The sequence below is a fragment of the Trypanosoma cruzi genome, genomic scaffold, assembly GCF_000209065.1.
Source record: "Trypanosoma cruzi strain CL Brener 1047053517181 genomic scaffold, whole genome shotgun sequence".
NCBI lineage: Eukaryota > Euglenozoa > Kinetoplastea > Trypanosomatida > Trypanosomatidae > Trypanosoma > Trypanosoma cruzi.
In genome coordinates, this window is record NW_001849540.1 from 31,436 (window position 1) to 46,163 (window position 14,728).

General features: G+C 48.2%; 9 protein-coding genes across 9 annotated transcripts, besides 36 other annotated features; all 9 read right to left on the minus strand.

The window, feature by feature from the left end:
• Positions 1-8,279: a sequence feature (heterozygous, Esmeraldo-like haplotype).
• Positions 116-153: a microsatellite.
• Positions 224-278: a sequence feature (T-rich).
• Positions 300-329: a microsatellite.
• Positions 358-406: a microsatellite.
• Positions 418-443: a microsatellite.
• Positions 466-517: a sequence feature (CT-rich).
• Positions 596-624: a sequence feature (AT_rich).
• Positions 670-744: a sequence feature (T-rich).
• Positions 925-966: a microsatellite.
• Positions 1,003-1,096: a sequence feature (GA-rich).
• Positions 1,145-1,951, minus strand: Tc00.1047053511867.10 (hypothetical protein, conserved; the record flags this gene model as incomplete). Its single annotated transcript, XM_809855.1, has 1 exon — positions 1,145-1,951. The coding sequence occupies one exon, from the start codon at positions 1,949-1,951 to the stop codon at positions 1,145-1,147; it is 807 nt and encodes a 268-aa protein (XP_814948.1).
• Positions 2,449-2,493: a microsatellite.
• Positions 2,737-2,756: a microsatellite.
• Tc00.1047053511867.20 (hypothetical protein, conserved) lies at positions 2,776-3,954 on the minus strand (the record flags this gene model as incomplete). The annotated part of the gene is made up of 1 exon (XM_809856.1): positions 2,776-3,954. The coding sequence occupies one exon, from the start codon at positions 3,952-3,954 to the stop codon at positions 2,776-2,778; it is 1,179 nt and encodes a 392-aa protein (XP_814949.1).
• Positions 3,832-3,862: a microsatellite.
• Positions 3,880-3,903: a microsatellite.
• Tc00.1047053511867.30 (hypothetical protein, conserved) lies at positions 4,110-5,753 on the minus strand (the record flags this gene model as incomplete). The annotated part of the gene is made up of 1 exon (XM_809857.1): positions 4,110-5,753. The coding sequence occupies one exon, from the start codon at positions 5,751-5,753 to the stop codon at positions 4,110-4,112; it is 1,644 nt and encodes a 547-aa protein (XP_814950.1).
• Tc00.1047053511867.40 (hypothetical protein, conserved) lies at positions 5,969-6,511 on the minus strand (the record flags this gene model as incomplete). The annotated part of the gene is made up of 1 exon (XM_809858.1): positions 5,969-6,511. One exon carries the CDS (start codon positions 6,509-6,511, stop codon positions 5,969-5,971), a length of 543 nt encoding a protein of 180 aa, XP_814951.1.
• Positions 7,358-7,525: a sequence feature (CT-rich).
• On the minus strand, positions 7,527-8,240 carry Tc00.1047053511867.50 (proteasome alpha 7 subunit, putative; the record flags this gene model as incomplete). Its single annotated transcript, XM_809859.1, has 1 exon — positions 7,527-8,240. The coding sequence occupies one exon, from the start codon at positions 8,238-8,240 to the stop codon at positions 7,527-7,529; it is 714 nt and encodes a 237-aa protein (XP_814952.1).
• Positions 8,255-8,314: a sequence feature (T-rich).
• Positions 8,280-9,387: a sequence feature (areas merged during assembly that could not be assigned to a particular haplotype. This can correspond to areas where the two haplotypes were merged or to regions with more than two copies in the genome that were merged during assembly.).
• Tc00.1047053511867.60 (hypothetical protein, conserved) lies at positions 8,650-9,750 on the minus strand (the record flags this gene model as incomplete). The annotated part of the gene is made up of 1 exon (XM_809860.1): positions 8,650-9,750. The coding sequence occupies one exon, from the start codon at positions 9,748-9,750 to the stop codon at positions 8,650-8,652; it is 1,101 nt and encodes a 366-aa protein (XP_814953.1).
• Positions 9,388-9,549: a sequence feature (areas merged during assembly that could not be assigned to a particular haplotype. This can correspond to areas where the two haplotypes were merged or to regions with more than two copies in the genome that were merged during assembly.).
• Positions 9,550-11,305: a sequence feature (areas merged during assembly that could not be assigned to a particular haplotype. This can correspond to areas where the two haplotypes were merged or to regions with more than two copies in the genome that were merged during assembly.).
• Positions 9,826-9,926: a sequence feature (A-rich).
• Positions 10,013-11,404, minus strand: Tc00.1047053511867.70 (uncharacterized protein; the record flags this gene model as incomplete). Its single annotated transcript, XM_809861.1, has 1 exon — positions 10,013-11,404. The coding sequence occupies one exon, from the start codon at positions 11,402-11,404 to the stop codon at positions 10,013-10,015; it is 1,392 nt and encodes a 463-aa protein (XP_814954.1).
• Positions 11,306-11,621: a sequence feature (areas merged during assembly that could not be assigned to a particular haplotype. This can correspond to areas where the two haplotypes were merged or to regions with more than two copies in the genome that were merged during assembly.).
• Positions 11,622-12,311: a sequence feature (areas merged during assembly that could not be assigned to a particular haplotype. This can correspond to areas where the two haplotypes were merged or to regions with more than two copies in the genome that were merged during assembly.).
• Positions 11,628-11,651: a microsatellite.
• Positions 11,768-11,847: a sequence feature (T-rich).
• Positions 11,933-11,957: a microsatellite.
• On the minus strand, positions 12,204-13,058 carry Tc00.1047053511867.80 (hypothetical protein, conserved; the record flags this gene model as incomplete). The annotated part of the gene is made up of 1 exon (XM_809862.1): positions 12,204-13,058. One exon carries the CDS (start codon positions 13,056-13,058, stop codon positions 12,204-12,206), a length of 855 nt encoding a protein of 284 aa, XP_814955.1.
• Positions 12,312-12,938: a sequence feature (haploid, Esmeraldo-like haplotype).
• Positions 12,939-12,979: a sequence feature (haploid, non-Esmeraldo-like haplotype).
• Positions 12,980-14,056: a sequence feature (heterozygous, Esmeraldo-like haplotype).
• Positions 13,070-13,145: a sequence feature (T-rich).
• Positions 13,144-13,175: a microsatellite.
• Positions 13,244-13,266: a microsatellite.
• Positions 13,301-13,331: a sequence feature (AT_rich).
• On the minus strand, positions 13,463-14,470 carry Tc00.1047053511867.90 (hypothetical protein, conserved; the record flags this gene model as incomplete). Its single annotated transcript, XM_809863.1, has 1 exon — positions 13,463-14,470. One exon carries the CDS (start codon positions 14,468-14,470, stop codon positions 13,463-13,465), a length of 1,008 nt encoding a protein of 335 aa, XP_814956.1.
• Positions 14,057-14,111: a sequence feature (haploid, non-Esmeraldo-like haplotype).
• Positions 14,112-14,728: part of a sequence feature (areas merged during assembly that could not be assigned to a particular haplotype. This can correspond to areas where the two haplotypes were merged or to regions with more than two copies in the genome that were merged during assembly.) that runs on past the window's edge.
• Positions 14,568-14,655: a sequence feature (A-rich).

The window sequence follows — 14,728 nt, forward strand, 5'->3', positions numbered from 1 at the left end:
TTCCCACTTCGTGCAGACATTGAGAAGCAAACGCGCCAACGTGTACACCACTGCAATCCCATGCACCCAGAAGGTGTGAATGCGTCATATTACGGGCATGTCTGCCAAGTAAACCAAAAGAAAGAAAAGAAAAGAAAAAAGAAAAAAAGAAAACCGCTCAGTCCCCCAACACCGCCATCTCTCTCCCTCTACACACCACAAAAAAGAATTAAATAATAATCTGTTTTTTTTTGTTTTTTTTTTTTTTGTTTATTTATTATTACTTTTTGTTTTTGTTTCGCGGGAAACACAAATACGTCTTCTTTTTTTTTTCTTTTTTTTTTTTTTTTAGTTCTTGCAGAGGGGGGATTCCCACTTATAAATAAATAAATATAAATAAATACGAAAAGATAAACAAAAATATAGAAAGAGATGACAACACACACACACACACACACAAACACGGTTATATAAATGATCATTACACTTCTCCTCCTCCTCCTTCTTATATTTTATCTTTTTTTTTTTCTTTCTTCTTGTCCCCTCATTCATTGAAGGCCTAAATTTACGTGCCTAAATTTTCAGTTATGATTCCTTTTCTTCTTCGTGTTGTTGCTTTTTTTTTTTAATTTATTTATTTATTATCGGTCGTCTCATTTATTATCGCCTTCCCCCCACACACACACTCACTTTTCTTCTTCTTTTCTTTTGGCCCTTTTTCTTTTCGTTTTCCTTTTTTTTTTTTTTTTTTTTTTTTATTATTTTCGGCTTTTTTGTTTGTTTGTTTACTTCTCATTCACTCATTCCCCTCCTCCCCCTCCCTCACATGCCTCCACATCGACTTCCCCGCTCGCTGATGCCACAAACACACACAAACACACACCTTCACTCGCAGCGGCGTTGTCCCGTGGTGGGAGCGTCCAAAGTACACACATGCACGCACGCAAAAAAAAAAAAAAGAGAGAAAAGAAAGAAAAAAAAAAAAAACAGCATGTGAGGAAAAAGCACTTCCATGCGGCGTAGAAGAAAGTAAGGAATAATAAAGTACGAAATGGGAGGGGGAGATGTGAAAAACAAACAAACAAACAAAAAAAAAAGAGAAAAAGAAGGAAAGAAACACAGTGGGTCGCAGTGATCCTCCCTTCTCCCTCCCTCACTTTCTCCCTCAGTTTTGAAGCATTGTGCGTGTTAGCTGGAGAGCCACATCCTTCGGCGGAGTGTTAAACGGCAGTGCTAGTGTAGGCGGCAGGTTGTAATCTAAAAAGGGCTCCGGTGGGCGGTACTTTGGAGGCGATGCCTTGGCATTCGATGAAGAAAGCTGAAACGGCAGATGTGTTGGCACACCGACCATAAACGATGTTTGCGGCTTGGCCTTAGCCCCGTGTGTCTGCCGACTACCGCTCGAACTAAGTCCTAACATCAGTGGGGAGGCCGACAAAGCCCCACCGTTCACCTGAACAGTGCCAGTTGGGTTGCTGTTCATTGCTAGAGGGAGTGTCTTTTGAGCATTGTGCACGTTGGGATTGAGGATGTACCCGTAGCCATTCACATCAAGGTGACGCTCATCGGGAAGTTCATGAAGATATTGGCACTGTGCCCCGCGAAGACACCCCCCGTTGAGAAAGTACTTGCACAGCTCTTGCGACCGATCGTGACTGACAATCGCCGGCATCAGACCGACTGCGTTGCTGCCCATGCCATTCACACCACCGCCCCCGCTCTGCACGAGCACCGATGGGGAGGTGGCAGTGACGGCTGATGAGGACAAAAAGGCGTAGCTGTTGCCGCTAGGAAGTGATGTGGTTGCGGCCGCGTTAGCCGCTGCAACCGTCGAGGTAATTGGCGCTGAGGCGTTGCCACCACCCATCCCTGTTGCTCCACGGCTGTTTGCATTTGCACCTCCGCCTGACGTCCCTGTGGAGGTGCCGCCAAGCAAACCCGTCCCCCAGAGGCCAGGATCCTTTGGCATCATTATCACAGGGAAATGACACACTCAGCTTAGAAACTATATATATATATAATGTATAATGTATAATGTATATAGAATCACTGAGTGAGAAATCTATGTAATCAAGGCGTATATTTCACCCTCCCTAGTGATTCTTTTGCAGGATTCTCTTTAATCCTGCAAACGTAGCAGCGACGCAAAGAAGAAGAAAAAAAAAACCCTTCACAACAGTCAGCCTGTGTCACCGTTCTACTCCCTGAGCCCCCCCCCTAACCCCTGTCTCCTTGGTAACGCTGTGGTTGTTGTGGCTGTTCTTGTTTTTTTTCTTCTCTCGTTTCGCCTTATTAGGCTTGAAGCCTTGACTATTTTTTTTTTTATTTACTTTTCTCCGGTTTAAATTTATTAGAATCCTCTGTTTCTCCTACACTTTTTTTTTTTTTTTTTTGATATTTCCCACGTTCCTGCGCCGTCCACTTCGGTTTTCAGCGAAGCAAAATGACTGCGCAAACGAAACAAATGCCAAAAAAAGAAAAAAAAAAAAAGAAAAAAAAAAAAAAGAAAAAAAACGTAGTGGGCCGCAGCAGCAGAAGCAAAAAAAAAAAAAAAAAACGCGTCACTTCACCCACGCGGTAACGACGACGCGGTCAAAAAAAGAAAAAAGAAAAAAGAATTTAAAATGTGGGTCCTCTTCCCCGCCTCCTGCTCCTCCCTCCCTCCTCCCCAAACACACACACACACACGCACGCACTATTCCCCTTTTCCGCCCTTTGGCTGCGGTCCTTCTCCTCAACAGCCGCCACAGACCTGAAGCTGCTGCTGCTGCTGCTGCCGAGGCGCCAGTCAGACACTCACACACCACGCTGCTTCTCTTGTGTGCGGCGAACGTTGACTGAGCGAAGATAGGCCGTCATGGGGAGCAACACAACAACAAACAACATGGTTACGGCGCCAATGCCGCGACTCTTGCACCGGACACATGTGCACTCAAAGCCCCACCGCTTTTTCATTGCCAACGCCAATCGTGACAGTGGGAGGGTATTTCCAGGCATGTAGTTGATGAACAACTCCTCTCCCTCACGCACCGGGCGTACTGTTCGCGCGCTCAGAAAAAATCTTCCCTTCAGACTATTGTAAGTAATTGTCACCTCCACGTTGGGCTCGCACTGGTGGTTAAAGTACTGTGCCTCAGGAAACAGGCAAATGCCACGGCGCCCGTTATATTCAACGTCGTATCGATTGAACTCAATGATGAGTGGAAGCTTTTGCAAGTCGTAGGAGGAAAACTCGCCGCTAAGAAGATAATTCGCCCCATTCTTAAGAACGCCTTCCGCGCCCGGGGCACGCACATCCTCCACAAACTCAAAGACATCCCTCTCTCGGGTAAAGTATGAAAAACCGCCAGACATGAGTGTCATGACGCGGTGTTTGATGTACAGCTTCTCCTCAGGGGAGCCAAGCACAAGTTTTGTGAACACCTCCTTTGTAAGGATCAAAACCTGTTCCCGTAGCGTTTGCTCCTCACTGTCCCCAATATACATGGCGTAAGCAGGGAGATTCATAATTTCACGCCCGTAACCAATCTCACGACACGCAAACACACCTCGCGCGTACGCACCACCGATGTTGGCGTTCATGTCAATTTTCACGTCGTCCGTCACAAATCCGCCTTTGGGGGGATCAATTTTTCCTTGAACAGGTGAAACACGTGCAAAGTACCGCGCCCCCGTCTCTATAGTTGAAAGCACCATTGCCATTTCAAGGTTGGAACGGAGAGTCATCCGTTGAAAAGCGCTTCGGTAACCACATGTGATGGGCATGTGAAAAAAAAAATGGTTCCCCCCCAAAAGGGGCATCTGGCAAGGCCGGGATGTGGAGATCTGTTCCCCCAAATAACTACCCGGAGCAAAAAAAAGAAAAAAAAAAACAAAGAGAAAAGTAAAACACATACAGGCATATATATATATATATATATATATTTGAATCACGCAGAAACGCGGATACCCCGAGCAAATGCCCGAAAATGTCATCTGACAAAACGGGAGTGTAAACCAACGCTTGTCATCTTTGAATTTATGTCCTTTTTCTTTCTTTTTGTTATTATTGTTCCTCTACCTCTCTTTACCGTGGTATCATCTATAAGAAGAACTCTCTTTGGATGTATTCACATACCCCCTTTTCTTCTTCAAGAAGGACGCAGCAACAGAACCGTGTTATGCTCCACAACACACATTGTCATCGGTCTCTCCTTCGGTCTCATAAAGTAACTCATACCTTCACTAACACAACCGCCATTGCCGCTGGAATTCCCACCGTCTCCCACAATCGCGGCCTCGCGTTTCTCGTTGATTGACGAAGCGGCTTTCCCTCCTTTCGAGGGAAAAATACGCTGGAGTGGACGATGGTAAAGAAGTTCCATTGTGACTGTGTCAAGTGCAATTAAAGCACCACTCCGCAGAAGTACCGCCAAAGTGTAAGGAAGAAAATTATCAAAAAGTGCAATGTCGGAAACAGGGATATCCTCGCTGCAGTACGTGTGATGCCCAGGACGCAGTATGAACTCTCTCACAGGCTCTGTATGCCCCTTCGCTGTCTCCAGCTTGACGAATTTCAGTGGTGGTCCATCCTCGCTTGCGGTCCCGTAACGCTGCTGCGAATCATAAGCCGTGAACACCATGACTATATTTCCATCCAATACCATTGCCACAAGACCGGACTGGTAATATGTGAAGGCTCTGCCGCTCCCCTTGTTCTGAGGGATCGGAGGAACGGCGGTGACCATAGATACACGCCCCGCCATTCGTTCCGCCGGGGTGCAAAAAATAGAGGTATGCGCCAAAGTTTCCAAGTGAACACCCATGAGCGATACGGCACCATCCGACCACGCCGTCAGAAAAACACTTTCATCATCATCCCACCAGCCAACGTATTGCAGTTCCGCCGAGGCCGCATTACTCGGAGCCCGTATGCGGGTCCAAGGTGTCTCCACAGTGAACGTCTCAATTGACTCGCCCTCCTTCCACTTCAACACACAGAAGAGAGTCACGTACTCCACAATCTCTCCGGTGAGAAAGAAACTGTTCGTTTCCACGGTGGTTGCACCACACGGTACCATTGAAGAGAATACAGCGACAACACGCCCTCCCTTTGGGCTGAATCGAATGTACGCCTTTTCCCATCTCCCTTTTGCCGGAATAGCGTCATCGGAAGGCAACTCTACAGCCTTGTGAACCGCCCCCGTCTTGATGCTCGCAGAACGCGTGTGACTGGACGCCTCGGATTCGACGGTGAAGAGACACAACGAGCCCTCCGCCGAGGCACACACAAGCGACAAAAATTCTTCCCCCTCCAGTGCCGTGCCAGACGTCGTGATGGACACGGATGACTCTCGTTTCCCTCGCCGGGGGAAAAGTACAGTGTCGATCGCCGCCACCCCTTCTCGACGAGAATCGTGCTGACGCGAGACGTCTTTCTTCTGTGCACGTTCGTCCCTTCGACTCCGTCGCGAGGAATCATGTTCAAAAAGGTACATCTTCATAAAATTGGTGGTGTTGAGGATGCACACTACACCGTCAGAGAGAGCACAAAAAAGGTAATTTGAAAGGGCCGTCGAAAAGGAAGACGACGCTCCCCCGGTGCGGTGGCCACGAGCCCAACAGCAGTCTATCACCGCCATGTTGGACGATGCAGTTGAAGATGTCACACGTCGTTGAGCATCCCCACGAAAATTTCGCTGCAAAGAAGTTTTGGCCAGGTGTTGCCGCTGCACATGATCCTCCGCGGTTAACTCCCTTCGCCAGTCATCAATTGCAAACATGTTGCCGCTCATATGACTTCTAGTCCTTTACTATTAGGGGCTACAGTCCACACAAACAAACACAAACACAAACACAAGGGGATATTTTCATTGCAATGAATATATATTTATAGTTACAATGGTGTCCCCTCCTCAACAGTGGAAAGAAACATTCACAGTTACCGGCAATCATTATACTCCACACCAATGCACAATAATAATAAAAAAAACCATGGCGCCTCGTAATGCTACTCCTCCTCCTCGGTTGCATCTGGAATTGGCTCCCATCCGGAAGGTGGTTTCTTCGCTCCAGACGAACACAGTACCCTGAATCGGTTGCCTGAAAGTTTCCGGTCGTTACGCTGAGCCTTATTTATGTCCTTGTGCATTCTATAGGTCGACGGAAGCGAAGTCCCATGCACAGTCATATCATAGAGATACTTTCCGTACATAGCGTTCTCTTCGTTAGGAATATCACGTCGGGCAAATAATTCATAATGTGTGTTGTTTGGTAATCGTTTTTTCATAATGAAGTCCGGAAGATTCTGCCCGTATCCCGGGCGCATCTCCCGCATTGGATACCCTGTAAATGTCTTAAACTCCGGCGACATTGACCGCTCGTCCTCTAACTGCCACGCACCCGGTGCCTTCTCCTCAATGTACTCCTGAAAAATGCGGGCTCGCGCCAGCCGCAAGTCCCAACGCTGTGCACACGGAACTGGAAGAGTGCTGGGGTGTGTATATCCAACACGGTGAACACCCAGACGAATCGGCACCCCGCGCAAAGCCATGTCAAGTACTATACCCCCTCACCCTGCACCCTCACTCACACGTAGACGCCCCCTCCGCAGCGACTCCAGGGAAAAAGAAAGAGAGAAAAAGACGTGGGAAATAAACACAGGAACATAAATGCAAAATAAAACAGAGGTAAAAACGCATTCAACACAATAAATAAACGCAGGGAACAAAAAGGGAGAGAGCCGTTGGCGGTAATGTAACATCGCCCTCCCCCTCTCCCCAACACACACACACACACACGCAAAAAAGTGGCCCAAAGAAACATAATGCAAACACGCAATCCAGGTGGTAATGAAATGACAGACGGATCGATAGAAACGGACGTCTACAGCCGCCAACTCCTCTCCTGGCATGTTATTCCCTCAAAAGCCAGCACCATGCGGGAAAGTATCCCCAACGTTGTGAAATAACCGTCGGTAATTAATCTTAAGGAGCAACACACACGCACACACACACGACCAAAAAAAAATGACGTATTGGCACTTGTTCAAGCCTCTCCTCCAGCGGCAGCACATCTTGACCACATTTCCACCTCTTCCTTCATGCCCTTCCACCACCACCACCACGTCTCCTTCGCACAGGACCCAAGAATAAAGAAAAGAAGTAAAAGAAACAATAATAATGTGCGTCCAATAAGAAGAAAAGAATCAAGGCGGCATCGTTCACAGTCGGCAAAAGACCCTGCCGGCAAGAAGGAATCAAAAAAGATGTCAGAGAGAAGTAAAAGAAATAACAACAACAATAAACAATAAAAAACAAACAAAAAAGAAAGAAAAAGAGACGTCCACACGAAACAAAATCGATCGTGGAGCCCAATGAATACCCTCTTTTGCATTGTATTCTCCTTTCTGTCTCCCCCCTGTCACCACCTCCTCGTCCTCCTCCATCCGCGTTCTTTCCCTTTTTTCTTTTTTCTTTTTTCACGCTCTCTCTCCTTTGCATCTCGTATTTCCCCCTCTTCTTTTCTTTTTTTTTTCTTTTTTCTTTCGCTCCTTCCTTCATTCCTTACTACTGCGACGTGGGGGGTTTCGGGATCATGTCATTCGGCACATGCTGAAACACACAATTTGACTTGTTGCACACCCATGCCACCTCCAACTCGTACAATTTGTCCTTTGATTTATCGTGCACATCGTGAAGGATTTTCGTGAGCTTCACCACCGCCTCGTCGCAGGTAAGTGATTTAAAATTCAGTTTCTCTAACTCTGTCTTGGCCACTGTTTTCCCCTTTCCCAGTGCTATGCCGTAGTAACCGGCCACTGTTCCGCTCGGGTCAGAGACGAAAAGCTGTGGACCGTCATCGGCGTAGGAAGCAATTATAACAGAGCAGCCAAAGGGGCGGTAGGCGTAGTGGGTGGTGTAAACATGCATAAATTCACCAATACGGGATGCAAGCACAGAGCCGGGAATGGGAGTAGCGAATACATCACGACTGTTTTCCGCCTCAGCACGAGCCCGTGAGACAACGGCGCGACCATCAGGAAGCATGCCGCAAATGCAGACACCAGCCTGGCGATCTACAGCGTGGATGCGATCATTCGACCTCTCCTCCAGCATGCGGCTGGTAAGAATCTTTTCTACCGCAACCACCACACCGTCGGTGCAACACGCAGCAACGGCCGTACTGCCATTGTCAACAGCCTTGCATGCGTATTCCACCTGAAAGACTCGACCATCCGCAGAGAAGATATCCGTTGACTGGTCATGCTCCGTTCCTGACATTTCTGAGAGGTTCTTTTTTCTTCTTGCTTTTGTTTTCTTTTTATTGTTTAGTTTTTCTTATTCTTTTTGCTCTTCCGTGCTTTGATGGCACTTGCCTGGCTCGCAGCAATCAAATCTGCACCAGGCACGAAAAAAAAAAAAAAAAAAAGAAGCAAAGAGGAGGAAGAAGTACGGTGCATTTGCAGAATGTGGTGGTGGTGGTGAGAAGCCGGAGAAGGAAATAACAAGAAGAGAGGAAACAAACATACACAAACAAACACGCACATAAATATACACAAAAAATTGGGGCGTACGACGCTTCCTCCAGTCATTACCGAACATGTAAACGCGCTCACGGTGACCTCCTCTCAGTAACAAACGGATGGAAGTCTGCTCCCGCCCCCGTACAAAAACCCTCCTCTCCAAATCATCATTTCCGTCTGGAAGACCACAAACCTGCGACGAGCACCACCGCCGCCAATGCCACAGTTGCACCCACAACTCGATACGAACCACGCCAACCATCTGTCGGGTGTTGCACACCGTTCCTCCCTCTCCCCTTTGCAGCCACTTTTGAGGCCCCCGCCTTGCACCTTTCCAGGTTCAGCCGCAGTGTCTGGCCGTCCGCCTCATTCGGATCCTTCCACGACGCTCCCGCCTGAGGCGGTGACGGCAGCTTGTCTTGCCAATTTCCACCGCTTGCAAAGAGATTCGCAAGGCGCTCGTGAAGGTTGGCATTAGCATCCGGTGCGCCTGTCGTCATGAGGGAGTGGGAGTACAGGCAGAGATCCCCATTTGGACACATCCCCAACAAATGGGCAACACAATAATACGTCTTCCGATGTTTCGCCCGGATGACGTGCTGCAAACGGTGTCGCAGCCGTGCTAACTCCGCGGGGTTCCCAATTTCCACCGTGCCATCATTTGCCTCAAAATTGCTTTGATTGAACTGACAGGCCACATCTATTTCATCCAGCACCTCCTCGGCTATGAGTGTGTCATCGAGAACAACAGTACGCAGGTATGGGTTCACATGCGCCAAAGCAGCCAGGGAGCGCCCTGCTTCATCCTCTAACGGAGTGTTGGACAAATCAATAAAACTTACTCGTGACTTAATAAGTGCCTCGCAAAGCATCGAAATTGCCTCATCACTCACATTAACTCCATTCATGGTTATTGCCTCCAACGACAAGTTATACTGCACTGCAACAGAAATGGAGTAGACCTCTACATCCGTGAAAGCAGAAGAAAAGTCACTGAACAACATAACAGAACGAATGGAATTGTTTAGAATCTCCGACATAAGGACATGTATGTCATCTTCCCCAGGCCTTGTGTATTCACTGTTGTGGTTTGCGTAGAAAGCCACCACATTTTCAAGCTGCCCCAGCGTCACACTGTCGTCCACGGTGCCGGCCACAACACACCTGACCACCGCGGCGAGCCCGCCGCCCTCCAAAGCATTTGCTCCCAGTGCATCCGATACAGTTCGTTTGGCGCCCAGAACTCGCGGCTGTCGCCGCTCCGCCATCACAGTAAAGTCCCCCCACACCTGCTCCCTCCGCCCCCTCCCTTCTTCCACCACGGAGGCAAAACGGAACTCTCCAAAAAAAAAAAAAAAAAAAGGGCATCAAATGCAAAAACAAAATAAAATGAGCCACAGCAAGAGAAAAAAAAACTCAAATTGAGCAAAAAAAAAAGAAAAAAGGACAATTTCGCAGGAATATATATATATATATAAACAATGGCGAAAGCGGAATAAACACCACGGAGCCACGACTGCAATGTGGAATTTATGAGGCTGTCCATAACAAACTGACGGCCTCCACAAATGCATCCGCACGGAGATCGTCTTGCAGTAATTTCATAAAATCATCACTTGTGTAAAGCGACAAGCGTTCGGCACATTCACGCCAGGAGGCGCACTCCTCCCGCAAGGCACCAAACGCATCCTTGTACCAACGAGCCGCCCACGCTGTTGCCGCATCCACCTGCCCCATCTCGCGTTGTTGGAAAACAAATGCATCAAGGGCCTCTTTATGCTTTGGGGTTCGGCAGTGCTCCTTGCCGACGGGTGTCGCTACCAGACCCGTCGATTGAGGTGTCACAACGCAGTCACAAAGGATGCAAAGCCCATTAATGAAGAAAAAGAGCAGTGGCATATCAGCAAGTAAGCAAGTCCCCGATGGTTCTTGTGGGCATTTCTCAGGCGTTGCGCTGGTGGGCGCAACTGATGTTAAGGAATCTAGCGGTGCGGATGGCACTTCTACCGTGGGCATTGTGTTGTCAACATTTGGGAACTGTCCCCGCTCCTTCGCTAAGCTGGCGATGAATCGCTCCCTCCAGAGCTTTATGTGCCCTTCCGGATCGCGATATGCTTTCAGCAACTCCATGTTGTGACGCTTCCCCTGTGCATGCTGCGTCCGCATGGAAGCTCTTAGCGTGACATCGCACACCGAGCAGTAACGATCCACGGCGTGCTCTTCTGCATTTTCAAGAAGACCTCGCAGGCCTTTATCGCCGTCCTTGTCCTTTATGCCCAGTGCAAAACTGTGTGCTCTTTTGTGTCGTTCTGATGTAAAGTGCTGCATAATATCTTCCGCAGGAACGTACGCGGCACAGGAACAGCAAATATTACCGTGCAGAGGCTGAAGCAGTTCGACCCACATCTCCTGCCTTGCCTCTGCTGCTTCCGTTTGCGAAGCAGAAGACATGGCCGCACGCAGGTTCCGTTGATGCCGCTTTGAAAGCAGGTGTTTCTCCTGCTGCACAGGAACCACGCAGAGGCACATGGAACAAAATACGCCCTGAACAAAACCATCCGAGTGAAGTGATGCCTCCTTTATCACCGTGGAGACGAGAGAAGTCTGCTTTTCCTCCTTACGATGGTGCCGGCGGCTGTCAAGGTGGTGTATGGCCTGGCGAAACTTTCCACCCACATGCTGGCTGCAACGGCTGCAGTAATGATCCCGCACCTCGCCCTCCACTACGCGACGAAGAAGTGTAGCCGCCAAAACACACGCTGCCGGTGCCGTTTGACGAAAGACGGCCTGTGCGGCTTCACTCCACCTCAAGTGCTTCTCGCCGTGTGTGTGCTGCGACACATTGCCCGCCAGCCACACGTTGCAGAGAATGCAGAATTCATCGATTAGTCCGACAGAAGCCTCCTCGAGTAAAATTTTCATCGTCCATTTAAATTCCTGCACGCAATGAAGACACGCCTCCCTTTTTTCCCAATGGTAGAGCCAACGCGGACACCCACAACAAGATACAGAACAGAATATGGAAGCAAAAAAAAAAGGATAAAGAAAGAAACGCACACACACACACAGACAAAGAGAGACACGCTAATAAATAAATAATGAAAGTAAATGTGGCTCCACCAAACAACCAAACAACAACAACAACCACACACACACACACACACACACAAAAGAAAAAAAAAAAAAAAGATGAAGTCAGGCAGCACCGAAAGCGCAACATCTCCAGCATTATTACGAGGGCCAAGGTTGTTTAATCTTTTAACGTTTCGATCGCTCGTTTTCCAATTTTCTTTTTTTTTTTTTTTTTTTGCTTCCATATTCTGTTCTGTTCTTGTTTTTCTTTTTTGCCTTTTTTTGCTTTTCTTGTCGTCGTTGGTCAACCCGCATGTTTCTCTTGTGCCTCTCGCCTGCACTTCTCCGCCCAGTCACCCCGCTCCAACCGCCGTTTGCCAAGGCAAGGCAGGGCAGGGCAGGGGGGAAATCCACCGTCGTGGGAATCGCCCAAAAAGATAAAAATAATTCTCCAAAAGGGAAACAAACGACAAAACAACAGCAACAACCAAGAAAGAAAGAAAAAAAAATAAATAAATGAATAATCCGGTGTCGTGCCACTTCTGCCACGCCCCCCACCCTCGCCCTTGCGTGCATGAGAAAAGGAGGAATAATAATAAGAAGAGGAAATCGAGGCGAAGGGGATGCGATGACAAGGCGCAAGAGGCCCCTACGGGCCATCGCCAATCCTTGCACGGAGGAGGGACTCCATGGCCATCCCGACCGAATAGCTCACAAGGCCACTGATGACACCGTTGAAAACCATCAGAGTGGCAGAACGAATCATGCCAATGCCAGTTAAATACCCTTTCAAGGACCCCAGAACCAAAAGTGAAACTGTCGCCAAAAGACACGAGAAGACAAAGACAACATCCACGCCCCTACCTTTCCCAGGAACATACGCCAGCAACGGGAGAAATCCAAATATAATAAAAGAAATAAACATTACGGCACCTTGTTTCTTCGGGCCGTGCACATCGCTGAGGTCGAGAAGAAGCCCGAGTTCTTCCGTCATCATGAAGTCCACAAAGAGCTTTGGATCCTTGGAAATGATGTTCACAATTGTTGTGGCGTCCTCATGTGAGAGTCCCTTCGCCTCGTATATTTGAACCATTTCGTCTACCTCCAAGTCAAATGCATTCTCCACTTCCCATTCCTCTCGGCGACGCTCAGCCAGCGCATTCTCTCGCTCCGCCTCCCCGGAAACGTACTCCCCGAACCCCATTGAAAATCCATCTGCAATAACGTTTGAAAAGCCAAAGATAAGGATTGTCACGTAACTGTTGTTGCTGCCAACTGCCGCCGCAACAATGGCAAATGTCGTCATGATACCGTCAAGACCGCCAAATACAACGGACTTGATGTAATCGGAGGCAGTAGAGCTGTGAAATTCTTCGTGGGGAAGCGGCTTTGCATGCTCACGCCTAGACATTTCCAAGTCACCTTTTAGAAAGGCCGTCCTCGCCCTGGCGGTGCTTTTGTAATCCGTGCTGGCCTTCACTTCGATCCTCTTTGCCTCGGACATTATATTTACACTTTCCTTCTTTTCCTTTTGTTTTTTGTTTTTTCGGGTTCTTCTTCTTTTTTTTTTTTTTTTTTTTTTTTTTTTTTTGTTGTTGTTGTTGTTGTTGTTGTTCTTGTTTTCCGTTCCCTCAAGCTTTAGGCCGTAACACTGTTTGCTGCTGGATTTACACCATAATAATTCCAGCAAAAAATAAAAATAAAAATAAAAAAAGATGCGGCCATGCAATAAATTACAGCGGGCAGTAAAATATATATATTTATATAAAGAAAAAATGGAATGACCCTGGAACCCCAGGCACATGGATGCATACTTGCTGCACACCAAATTGCATTCCAAGGTTTTAAAAAGGGATAAATAATGGAGAGAGCATAATAATAGTTTTACCATCAAAAAAAAAGTCCCCATCACTCTGAGCCGTAGTCAAGCAGAAGCTCTTCCCCCTCTTTCAGATCCCTCGTGGCGCACACCACCACGCGACGACTGGAAAGTGGTTCCGTTTCAAAAACAACACGCCGTCGAGTTCCTGAGGAAACAAAGTCAGACTGTGTGCATGTATACAGTGCACAATTCGCCGCAGTGCTGTCATCCTGGCTCCCTCTGACGCCTCCCCCTTTCGCCTCCAAAAGCGTCCGGGCCACGGCGGAACTTCGAATAACATCAACGACTGGCACAAGCGTCGGCAAGAGATCGAGGTCTGGTTGCTCAGTGAACAAGTCGGCCAAGTCACCCGGTGACGACGGAACGCAGTCAATAGGCAATAAAAGACTGCGATGAAGTACCATGCGATATGCCATGGACAGTTCATCAAAGCTAGGAACAAGATGACGTGGTATATGTGTTACCCGTCGTTGGTGGTAAAAATAAAGTGCGGCGTGCGTGACACGCAACTGGCCCTCCACGCGTTTCCACAACGATGAGAAAACCGACTCCTCCAGAGCAGCGACATCCACGCCCTCCGGTAGCGAGGCAACTATGGCCGGATAGCATCGGATATGCGTTGATGTAAAGGGCGATGGCAATTCTGGCATTATCAGACGCGAAAGAAGTGGCGCGATGCTTAATGAGTGCCCCTGCGCAAGTAGCCGCCTGTAGCACGCCAGGCAACTTGCAAGCCACAAGGATCGTGCTGTAACAAGATCCATCCGACGACGACGCGTTAGAAATTTGCACATCGCACGGACAGGAGGCACTGCAGCAGGTTTCATATCCCCCCTAATCGTCTGCGTGTTAAGCGTCACGAGATACGGCACGGTCGCCACAACCGCACCAGCACGTACAGATTCAGCAACGTGAAGAGAGAACTGCGGCATGAGTCCATGCAAACTCCTGCGCAAAAATAGCTTCTTACTCACAACGCCATTTTGGGCACACCACGCCCAGTAGTCTGCGAGGGTATCATCCGCATCCGTCATGCAGTCACTTCGGTCTCCCTCTTTCTCTCTCTTCCTCCCTTCTTAAATTCTACCGCCTTCGTCTCTTGCAGCGTTACAGGACGTCAACATGAGGGACAAAATAAACAAAAAAAAAAGGCACATTCAAAATAAAATGCGCAGAGAAAAGAAGCAAAAAGAGAGGAAAAAAAGAAAGAAAGAAATAACCGATAATCCAGGTGGCCAAGTCTCATCAAAGTCAAACATTCGATGTTGTGCATAACACCCAAGCCGCCATCT